Source organism: Lutjanus erythropterus, chromosome 7, assembly GCF_056507025.1.
Source record: "Lutjanus erythropterus isolate fLutEry1 chromosome 7, fLutEry1.hap2, whole genome shotgun sequence".
In the NCBI taxonomy this organism is placed as follows: Eukaryota; Metazoa; Chordata; class Actinopteri; order Lutjaniformes; family Lutjanidae; genus Lutjanus; species Lutjanus erythropterus.
This window is the reverse complement of record NC_139323.1, coordinates 31455509-31467855: the sequence shown is the minus strand read 5'-3', so window position 1 is coordinate 31467855 and position 12347 is coordinate 31455509. Positions and strand designations below refer to the sequence as shown.

Sequence of the window (12347 nt, the reverse complement as noted above, 5' to 3'; positions counted from 1 at the left end):
AGACTGCAACTGTACTTTTGGTGTCTTGTAAACCTACAAACGTTGGACACGTGTGCGTGACAAGAAAGTAAAAGAAATTAAATCAAATGAAAAAAATGTCTGTCCTGATCGGATTGAAAGTTGTGCTGATTGTCGCAAAGAAAAAAGAGGAAACTGACCCCACTTCACCCTGTTTTCTAAGAAAATAAATACGCTGTTGTCCCACCTTATAAACACCATCAGCACATCGCTCCCAGGAGAATTTGTGATCAATAACAGGACAAGATAGGACAAACGGTGCTGCTGGTCGTCACGGTGCAGCGCCCCCATGTCTGAGCTGTGGGCTTCTGGGAGTTTTTCCGCCAAGGTCACCGACGTTTGTTCACTGGCACAAACATGAGGCCATTTCCTTTTCTCTTCTTTTTTCAAATGCTTTTGTCTTTTTTTGTAAGAACATTGAACAGATGAGGTCTGGGAGATTACAGAAGAATCAGTGAAAAGTGGAGAGAGAAAAAGAAAAAGTAAAGTAGAATTGTCAAATGTCCACATGGCTGTAACGGTCCCATTTTCCACAGTATTCGTCTCCTTTCTCCTTTTGTATTTGAGTGAATGTCATTTTCTCTATTGAACAGACAGAGTTGATTATGTTGAAAAGAAGGGCGATGATGGGAGGCTTCCTCTGGAGCCAGCAGTTATGTGTCTCTCTCACTCAGACTTTGGAATATTTCCACAGTACTGAAAAGTAAAAGAAGAGTTTTCAAGTCTAGTATTCTTGAGACAAAATGGCCCAGTCCTTCCCAAAAAGTCAGGACCAAAGCTGGGTGTATGATCTGCCAAAAGCAAGGTGGCTGAGACCCACTGAATTTGGCTTTCTGACTGGGGGAAAGAACGAACCGGTGCGCTGATGATTTATGCTGCCACGTCAAAAAATGCTACTGTGGCACAAATCAACAGCAGTGTAACCCAAACCCTAAATCTAACCTTCACCCTAACCCTCTAACCCGGAGGACCACTGAGTAGCACATGTGGATAGGTAGCACATATCTGCAGAACACCAGATCAGATTTTTCCAGCAAAAATTAGATGTAACTCTCCCTGGTCCACTGATTATACCTGATGTTGGATCATACGCTGTCCAGCTCAGGAGTCTGATCCGTCTGTGGAGCTGAAATCTCTTTATCACCTCTGACAATATTTTCATTGAAAATACAACACACTGATTTCAAAGCCAAAGTACTTTGTTAACTCTGCTGGGGCTGCCAAATATTGATTGTTTATCCAGAAAAAAAATTAAATTAAAAATTTCCAAGTATTATTTTTTTTGTTGGGAGGAAATTACAACTAATCATTTGCAAACTAAATTAGACATCATGCATCACTGGCTATATTGCAGCCACAATTAATATGATTATTGCCATTTTGTTTTTCTCGAAAAAACTTTTTTGGCTGTAAATAAATTGATTTGTGCTATTACAATATAATTAGAAGTTTTTGTAAGAAAACAATATTTTGTGCATCATTAGTTATATTATGTGGGTAACCTTTCTTTATATTTTGTGGCACTCAAGTGCAGTGCATGATACAGAGACAAGAGTGAGATATTACACAGTATTTGAATATGTTAAACATTAGTTTGAATGCATTACAAATATTTTATTTGATCATGTTATTAATTGGTTCGGTTGAAAACTCAAATGCATGCTCTCTGCCTGAGTGAACGTGAAATACTGCTTGTTTTTTTGTTTTTTTTAAATGTGTGTGAGGGTTTTATGTCTCTTATGAGCTTTTGCCTACTTTTGAAATATTTAAATCCCTAAATCTCCTTATAATCAATATTTTAAATAGCTATTGACACCAGTTAAGCAGCGTTTGGGTATGCTGACGAATCTGTCCATCTTTATGCTTTAAAAGTTTTGCTCTGTCTGCCCAGCGTTCATTCGAGTTTAATCTAATCCCCGCTGCCCTGCCACTCACCCCGGTTGAAAACCTGGAGTGGGCTGGTGTTGGTGGTTCCCCTCCAGTGATGAACCTCTGCACAATAATCAGCACCCGACAGCTGAGACGTGGGAGTTCAGTGACTTCCTCTTAAAGTCTTGACATCTCCTGTCAAGACTCCTCTGCACTTACACTTCTGAGGAATGTGAAGAGGAGGAGGACTGAAACCTACAGACCCATACACAGGACCTAAAATAATCTAAGATCTATAAATTCACATAAACCAAGAAGATTCATATTCCAGCAGCATCTCCACCCTGCAATTAAATTACTTCTGTGCAATCAGATCATAAAATTGATCTATTATGCTGTCAAGTGAGCAGTAATGCCTATACTTGCGTTGGAAGGAACATGTAATTGATGTGGGTGAAGTATTTGGTGAAAAATGTGTGAGAACACCTGCCTGCTGGACAGATGGACACACTGCAGGTGAGCATGACATTTGACCTTCATCCTCACGCAGTGCCACAGTGACCAGCATTAACATGAGAGGAGACACTCACGGGTATTGGACAGAATCACATCACGGGCTGTTGTAGGACATGTCGGCCTGTAGCTGTCAAACTGTTGTTGTCTGTGGGTCAATCTGTGTGTCTGGGGTGTGTATATGTGTTTTTCTTTTCTTCTTTCTTCTTTGGGAACCAGCTGTTAAGAATCTAAAAAGTAAGTAGGAGCCCTTCCTTGTGTTGGCTGACTCTACTCCCATGAATCAAAGACTGAAAAGAGAATCAGAAAAGACTCTTAGTGATGGTGTAAGTAAAATATTTGCTATATAAAATGAGCTTACCATAAAACACCTGATTTTCGAATAGAGTTTGGTTTAACAGGCTGTCCAGTCAAAAGGCCGCCCAGAGAAAAGGGTGTGTGATTAATTCACATAAATTGAGGTGAACCACCTTCCAATAATGAACCTTTTACACAGCAAACACTGGAGGAAGTGAAGCTAAAACTGACCTGTTTACTACCTGTCTCGGCTTGTAGTGAAAGGTCACATAATAAGCTCAAACTGCAATCAAAATAGAGATAGCAATTCTACTTCCACTCTGTGACCCCAACCATTCCCAACCCCACACCCACCCCCGCCCCCTCCATCCAACCACGACCGGATAAGTCCACAGCTGATTTCTGATTTCACCGCTGTCCCCTGTAAATTATAATGAGATCTGCGCCGTTGCTCGCAAATCCCTTTTGTGAAACTGTTCACCTGCATGTTAATAGCAGGTGTATATGCGGTACATGAGCCGAGAGCAGTGCAGTGGTTCTACCCTTTTAAAGCTGCTTTCACATTGAACAAAAGACCCACTAACACCTGATAACATCTGGCTTTTTTTTTTTTCAGAGGCAGAGTTGTAGATGGCGGTAGTCTTTGTAGACATTAAATATATTGTGGTTGCGACTTACTAAGTGAAACTATTGGCTTCACTTGCTACACTGCTCCCGTGACTGCTCTGGTTCATCTGTATCTGTTAGCTTTCAGAAGCCGTGCACAAATACAGACTAAATGAACAGACAGAAGGCTTGTCTATATCCATATTTAACCTTTAATTATTATTTCAGGGAAATAATTCTTAATAAAAGGTAAAACATACGGAAGCTGAGAACGGCAGTGTCTGCAGTTTTTTTTTTAAATGTTCTTATCTCAATAACTGTTTCATTCAACTCGAGATAACAAAGCTTATTTTCCTGTGATATCTTATTCTTTCATGAAAAACAAGATAGCGAGATAATTTATCGTGAGAAAACGACTGATATGGCTGAACCTTTTAAACCAAGTCTCCAGTGACACAGGATCCAGCTAATCTGCACCTTGTGCAACATCTGGTAACCATGACGACAACCTGGACTCCTTTTCTGATACTAATGGGGTTATGAACTTCAACCATTGGTGCCTGTGTTAGACACTGATTGAAGTGCAGTCTACTGTGTTGTTCAATACTGGGTACTCCAATATCGATCTGACATTTGCAGTTCAAATCAGTTACTACAGTTGTCAAGACGCCATCTGTGTGTTGTTGACATGAAACTCCTGATCACTGGTAAAAAATTATAAGTGATAAGAGGAAACAAACTTTTGTTTTCTCATGATACCTCCTGATCACATTGTTATCTTGTCAGGGTTCCCACACCTTTTAAGTTAAAGTTACTCAAATCTTTACAGAACCACTAATAATTACTTTTAGTTCCACACAGGAGTTAAACCCTGGTCTCCTGGGTCAAAGTCTTGTTGCTTGTTTGAGCCATTGATCCATCCCACCTCATCCAAATGAGGACTTTCTTGCTCCTCATACTTTTCCTGTTATGCTTATGTTTCATGTTTCACCTGTCTGCATGTAAACCATCCTGTAAAACCTGACTGAGCCAATAACCAACTCTTTTTTTCATTAAAAAATGTGAACGTTTCAGTCCAGAGAGCAGTTTACTATAAAAGAAAAGCAATTAGAAACTCAAGTAGTTTCAATCACTTTTTCCAAAATCCAAGCACTTTTCATACCTTGAAAACATTAGATTAAGATTCAAGTATTTTCGAGGATTTCATGCACCTGAACAAACCCTGCCTCGAGATAACAGCATTAATAAAAATAATTGTAAGTAAATAAAAAATTGTAAGTAACTATTGGTTGAGGAAAATACGCAAAATTTGTAAACCCAGTTTGGAAAGGTGATGGTGACATCAACAATTAATACTAATATTCTGAGTAGTTTTGTGATGAATACGTTGTACTTTTACTTAAGTATATTTCTAACGCTAGTACTTTTACTTGGAATTGAGTATTATTTTAGCAATGCAACAGTACTTGTACTTAAGTACAAATTTTCAGTTCTGAAGCACACAGACCCTTCAGATCATCTGGAACAGGTTTACTCAGTGTTCCCAGGATCAAACCGAGCGAGGTGAAGCAGCCTCTAGTTTCTCTGCTCCCCACCTGTGGAAAAAAACTTCCTGAATACCTGAGGTTGGCTGAAACAGTCAGCTGATTTAAATCAGGGCTAAAACATGATGGTTTACCACAGCTTTCCAGTGAAGTAGAATCTGTATCTACTGTTATATTTTTGTGCTTGTGTTTTTGTTTTAATGTTTTGTTGAATGCAATTTCTGTTATGGTTTAACCATTTACTGGCTTACTTTTACCTTTTGTTTTTATGATCTCAAATGCAATTTTTTTTTTTTTTTATGTTTTATTTTAATGTATATCTATGTGCTCGTAAATCACCTTGCATTTCCTTCTGTCTGAATGGTGCTATATAAATATTAGTACTAGAAAATCCATACTTTTTGATAAATAACCCCATCAGTTCTTTACATAACACAGACATGAGGCTGTAAGATGATGAACAAATGATGATGAAGGCTCCTCTTATCAAATATCCTCCTTATTTTCCAAAAGTTTGAATTTTCTATTTTAATGGTTATCTGATAAATCCACAGTGCCCCCTAAACACATGACAGTAGGAGAATTTTCTAAAGGCTAAATATTTACATAATTTATTTCAACTGGGTGGCCCATAGACTTCTGCATCATTGATAGTTTATACCTGCAGCAGCAACACATGAGTCTGTGTAGCTGAAATAACTCGATCTGGCAGCGCAGCCTCACCGTTACACAAGACATCTCAGTCATATCATCCCTGAATGTTTATGGAACAATCCTGCTTTATGCAAGCAAGATAGAGGCGCGGCATGCTGGCTTATGAAGACACAACACAATGTGTAATTTTACAGTTTAGTGATGTGCAGAGAATCTGCTGTAACTGATATGATGAAGGGCAGAGCCTGACAGATGTTTTCCCAACTTCATAGATGCAGAATAACAAAATGTTTGTGTGAGTGAGTAAAGAGCTGGCGTGCCAATTGAGCATGCACTTTTTTTTTTAATTATTGTAACCCTCAGTCCTAATGGCAACGGTTTACATCGCTGCACTGTCATTTAAATTCAATCACTGTCTTCACCCGGGTCATTATCGCGGGGCGCCGATCGCCTCTAGCCAACCTTTACCTAACGCAATCATTTACATTCAAAATTTCACAGGGTTACAAAGGACAGGTAATCACCAGGTCTCTGATGTCATTAGAGCAAGTGTGTGTGCGCGTCCATTATTGGCTCTTTCATGTTTTCAATCTACTCTTTACCTCCGGGTCGAGTAATTCCTAATTTCTTTTCATTTTACGCTGATGATGCACAGCAGGTATATTGAACCCATCAGACTCTCCCCTCTCACGCACACTTGCCGTCACGATATTGTGATACATGACAGTGGTTCAATTTGTGTTGTGTTTAAACCCCTGTCCCCTAAGTATGAGTGTTGTTATCTATCTACACTGTGCTTATTACATACAAAAAGAAACTTGTTTACTCAGATTTTACTCATATGGTGGTGTTTTCTTTATACTATGACCTTGTTTCATTCTGGTAACTTTTAAAGAATGAAAATAACAAAAAAAATAAGTACTGCAAAAGCATTTTTATGTTAAATACTTTTAATTGTGGCATGTAAATCAGGAGGGTTTGCAAGCATGATGGAGAGTACTAAGAGAGAGAAATACTCAAACAAATGTAAGATGTTCTGGAAAGAAGAAGTTTTAAAGGAGAGGGACATCTTAACTTACATACCCTGTGAAACACATTTGTAAAATATTCATTTTCCGTGTTATTGTAATCAAATTTGAGTGGTCACATTGTGTTTTCCACCTAATAAGTGTCAGTTATATTCCACCTGCAGGCTTCTGTTTTCAAAAAAATGTGTATTACACATTATTATTCTTCAAAAGCAGAAAACAAAGTCTGTGAAACTCAGTTTTTCTGGAGGAGGACCTCAGATCCCCCTGCTTTGGTTTCAAAATCCTTGTTATCTTTGAGGCCTGCAAGCATGCAGCAAATAGTTTGACATGCTGGGAAAGTTTTCATGCATCCACTGAAATATCTCAACATGTACCTGATGAACTGATGCAAAACCAGACAGACATTCATGTTTCCAGATGATGCATTCTGCAGACTTTGCTGATCTTCTGGTTTTCTCGCAGCACCATTATCGGCACTTTGCCTTATGCACCACGTTCTCATGCCAAAATTGTAGATTAGGTTGTTTGCCAGTGACTCTTAAAATGCCATGATACCAGAAACAGGTAAACCGGACCTTCATTGTCACGTGGTCAATGTTATAAAACAGTCACTGGTTGGTTATGTTTAGGCACCAAAACTACTTTGTTAGATTTAGTGAAAAAAAAAAAAACATGGTTAGGGTTGAAGTTACGTTAGTTGCACACAATATTTTATAGGATGTCACGTTATGAGGCTTTTTACTACATCACCAGACTTCCTTCTTTGCTCCTATCATAATTACTACAGCCACTAGAGGTCGCCACCAAACTGTAAACTAAAATAGTAAAGTTAATAAAGTAAATAAGCTGCTTCTACAGATGCTTCTGGTGAGGACTGACTGGGTTAATGACGAAATAAGATCAAAACTAACGACAATCCCATCAGCCTCAGTCAGATTCCTGCATGGGTTCAGTTTTCCAAACCCATACTCAACACAATATCATCATCCATCACAATGTTTCACTGTGGACGTTGTCATATGCCAGTTTGGCAGACATCGCCACACTACCCACTACCAAAGAAAAAAGACAGAAGTTTTAATAAAACCTCTAACTTCTCTAAACATGTTAGCAGCACAACAAGATCAGCCATTAGGAGGATCTCTAAAGTTGCATCATTCTTCTCTTCCTGGACACATGAACTCCTCCTGCCTTCTTTTCCAGGAACCTGATGGCTGCTGTTCGCCCCAAAAGTCCATTAACTACCTTTCGTTTGGACAAAATACAGCCACGAGAAAGGTTACTCGCAGACTCTGAAAAAAAAAAAAAAAAAAAAACAACTGGAGGACATTTCCTCCACTTGACCTCTCTGCACCGCTCACCTGTGGCCTTCAGAATTGATTTTAAGGTTTTACGGCTTGTTGTTAAGGCAAGAGGCACGACTTGCCTCAGGCTGGAGACAGACGGTAGTGTGTCTTTTGACATCAGGCCAAAAAAAAAACTCTGGAAGTGCCTTCAGAAGAGACACAGAGAAAGACCTGAGCGTCCCTTTTTTGAACTCTCAATCAGGGATGAATCTATCCACGATCAGACCTGTAGATACATGTAAACTTCCATTATGAGTGAAATGTTTTTTGTTTTTTTTTTCTCACTGAAAGAATCTTGACTTCAATACCTGTACTAAAGAACTACCTAAACCGAACTACCAAATTTATTTGACATGTATTTTTTTGTTTGTTTGGTTGGTTGGTTCAGGTCCCATATCAACATTGAGGAGGCAGGATTTATGTCCTGTACTGCAGCCAGACACCAGGTGGCGATCAAGATGTTCTGGCTTCACTGTTGTCCATTTCTGAAATATGTCAGTAATCTGAACCTGTGAACAACTCTGGTCTATATAAATAAAATTTGAGCAGTTTACTATATTATCAGTAGCAGACATTCAATCAAGGGAGTTTCTGTTTCTCCAAATCTTCAGTCTGAATTATTCCCAACTTCCTGTCTGTTCTGCTTAGTTGTCACCATCAACTCTCCAAACTAGGCTCACAAATTCTCAGTTTTCCTGAACCAACGCTAACAATCAATTAATCATTTTATTTTTCTTATTCAACAAATGGTTCCGCCAGACAAAACAATGTCAAATGAGGTGCAATTGCTGCCATTTCTAGACTACTGATTACATTTTCATGGATACATTTTTAATTGGTTAAATTCTCGATGCCAATTACTTGATTAATGATCATAATCATTTACATCATTACTCCAAACCTGTGCTGTTGCAGTGTTTAGTTTTTATTGGCCTATTTGCAATCAGACAATCTCATTGGTTACAAAAACGCAGATGAAAGGTTTAGACATTAGGGGGAGGTTGAGTGAATTGGTTGCAATCTGCAGGCTCACTTCTTGTTAATTGAGTACTAATGTGTCAGCAGTGTCTGCTGGATGTGCAAAAGCAAACACATTCACTGCAACAACTTTTTGAGGTGATACTGTCTCAGTGTTGTAATGTTTTAAATGTAAAACTTTCACTTGCAATAGAATGATTTGAGAGCATAAAACTTAAATTTTAATATTTTGTATTTTTCTTCCAGAAAACATTCACTTCATTATAAACTACTGCCTCGATCAGGGTAGCTTAAGGTGATGGATTTGTAAGCAAAGAATTCATGTGTAAAAAGGCTCCCGTTATACTAACAAAGAGATAAAATGAGAGGAAGACAAAGAAGGACAGAAATAAGGAGTGTAAATATGGATGTGTGCACAATGAATCACTCCTGCAATGATCATTTTATATGTAATTACAGTGATCAATAAGAGGCATTAGAGGCTCATCCTGCAGGTATCAATACCTACAGTATAATTAAAGAGGTTAAATGAGGCCTGTCGGCTGTGATATCAGTCTGAAGTGCAGAAGAGTCTCTGGAGAAAGACGCTAATGAAGGACAGGACAACAACAGAGGATCATCAACAGCCTTCAGGACACAAAACCAACTCCTCCATCATGATGAACTGCCAGGTGAGCTCACAGCTGATGAGGAGAAATGTATTCAGGATGGATAAAATGGAATAAAACAGGGATATTCTGCACCCTGAATCATCTGCATTGTTTGAATTTCAGGCATATGTGCATATGGAGAAAATATTAATGTTTTCTCTTTGCTGTCTGTGTGTCTGGAGCCACAGGCGGCAGAGTCGAGTCGAGTCGGAGTGTCCAGTCAATGTTAATAGAGCCACAGGAGGCACCACTGGATCTCCTCTTTTTATTGATTGAAAATTTATTTGAGGTATACGGTATGTTTTCATGTCTGGATGCTCTTGTTGATAGTTGAAACTTTTATGTTTCATTCATCAGATGTTATGATTTTTCTCATTAGGACACCAAAATAAAGGAAAAAGCAAAAGTCAAGTTGATTGGACAGAAGTCTGGAAAATTAAACCACCATACAGGAGAGCCAATAATCAGGTTAAATCAGTGAGTCAGGTAATGACTGTTTGATCGTAATGCAGTTCAAACAGCAGGAGCAGGTTGATAACAGCAGAAAACAGACCTTTTCTGTTTGTGAGAGCATTTTCCACTTTGGAAATTATTCTAAACTTTGCATAAATGCACAATACATTACATGTGACATTAAGATAATGGTTGGACCTGATTTTACTGTAAACCAATGAGACGTTAACAAGCCGTTAATTAGGGACAGATTACAACAGAGCTGTACTGTAAACTAAACTGTGTTATTTTCCACTGTTACACCCTCGATAGACCTCATTAGATAGTGATTAGGGGCACATTACAACAGAACTATACTGTAAACTGAAGTGGCATTATATAAACAATATGCGCACCAGATCTACCAAGTTAAAATTATAGAGGTAGAGGAACATTTAATGACTTACTGTAATACTGTAGGCAGATAATGTGATTTAATTGAATAAGAAGTGGTTTACTCTGCCAATCAAAGGTGTGTGTCAAGTAGCAGATTATTTCACTTTAGTTTACGGTCCAGTTCTGTTGTCTAAGAAAGTCTAATAAGGCTCTAAATAAAATAAATATACATATATTATTCATGATCACTTTATCTGTTGATTATTTTTTCCATAGTTGATTAGTTACTTGGTCTATAATATTGTCAGAAAATGGTGAAAAATGTTTATCAGTGCTTCCAAAAGTCCAAGATGATGTCCTCAAATGTCTTGTTTTGTCCACAACCCAGTTTACTGTCATAAAGGAGTGAAGAAAACAGGAAATATTCACATTTAGGAAACTGAAATCCATTTGGAATTTTGACTTAAAACTTATTAATTGATTATAAAAAAAATCTAACAGTTGACCACTAATCATTTAATCATTGCAGCTCTAAATCTAACTGTCATTCCACTTTGACCCCCCCAGGGGAGGTGTATGGACATCATTAAACATGTAAAAATACTAACTGTGATATATTTAGTTCGATAAGTTTAGTTTAAAATTTACCAGCTTGGATGAATCGTTTAGTATTCGTTATCCGGCTGCAACAAACGATTATTTTCATTATCGATTAATCCGTTGATTATTTTCTCCATAAAATATCAGAGAATAGTGAAAAATATCGACCGAATGTCTTGTTTTGTCCACAACCCAAAGATATTCAGTTTACTGTCAGGGGAGAGGAGTAAGTAAACCAGATGATATCCTAATTTTAAAAGCTTTAATCAGAGAGTTTTTATTAAAAATTACTCCAAACAATTAATTGATTCTCTAAATAGTTGGGGATTAATGTAACAGTTGGTTAATAAGTGATAAATCGATTAATCTTTGCAGCTCTGCTTTTAGCTGATCTGTTTTAAGGTTGTCAAAGTTAGTAGACAAAATATGATCGGACAGATTTCTTCTTTGCGCATGCACTGGTGAGCAAAAACAAGATATTTTCCAAAATAAATCAAATCAGTCTTGAACTACCTATGTGAGTTTTATGATGAAGCTCGTCCTGCAGATTCATTCTGGGTGAACCTGAGTGTTTTAGTGGACTCACCGTCTCCCACACCGCCAGCTGCAGGAACAGACTCAAGTGAAGTAATGTGACGATCCGCCTCAACCACGAGCTTCCACAGAGGAACACAGTGCTGTGCAGTAACATGTTTAAGGTTTGTTCACTTTGAAAACTATCAACAAAAAAAGTAAAAATATGTCCGAGGATGATCTCTGTCTTAGAGAATAAGAAATGACTTTCTTATTAAATTTCCAAAAACAATCCATGAACTGAGCCGCGTGTTGGCATCTCTCCGGTGTCCGCTGCAGGAAAAAGGTCCGCATGTGCGCGCGGAGGAGAGCCGAGACTCGACTGAGCCAAACAAGGTGCGCTCCTCCCTGAAAAAGGCACAGACGGAGCGGAGCGGTGCGGCGCGCACAGACGCAGCAGCGGCGCGGAGCGGAGCGCCAAATAAATGAGATGATCTGTCTTTTTACTTGCACACAAGCTGCTGGGACATTCACACTGACAGTTTGGGCTGAGTGACTTTTATAGGAGAACTTAACATATTTTATATCCTGTATTGCATGACACATATGTCTCTGTTTAATATATATCAAAATGTATGTTCCTGCGTTTTTGATCATCAATTTTAAGGCCCTTAACCCTCAAAATATTACATGGTTAATCCTTAATAAACAAACACCCATAAACATTTTGAAAATTAATTCATTTCTATTTCCTAAAGTATCTTGGCTAAAATAAAAAAAATATATATTTTTTTTAATATGACAGGCATTCAAAGCACGATTATGAAATGAGGTTGACATCCTGAAAAAATATAGTGTATGGACTTTAAATCAAGATTAATTGGTTTGCTTGTTTGTTGA

General features: G+C 38.1%; 1 protein-coding gene across 1 annotated transcript in view; it reads right to left on the bottom strand.

Annotated features, from left to right (window-relative positions):
* The window catches only part of ghrhrb (growth hormone releasing hormone receptor b), a 43548-nt gene extending 31740 nt beyond the window's left edge, over positions 1-11808 (bottom strand). The window contains exon 1 of the mRNA XM_084722280.1: positions 11521-11808. Coding sequence (XP_084578406.1) covers positions 11521-11625 — 105 coding nt within the window. The 5' untranslated portion in view covers positions 11626-11808. The remainder of the gene's footprint in view (positions 1-11520) is intronic.
* Positions 11809-12347: the final 539 nt, after the last annotated feature.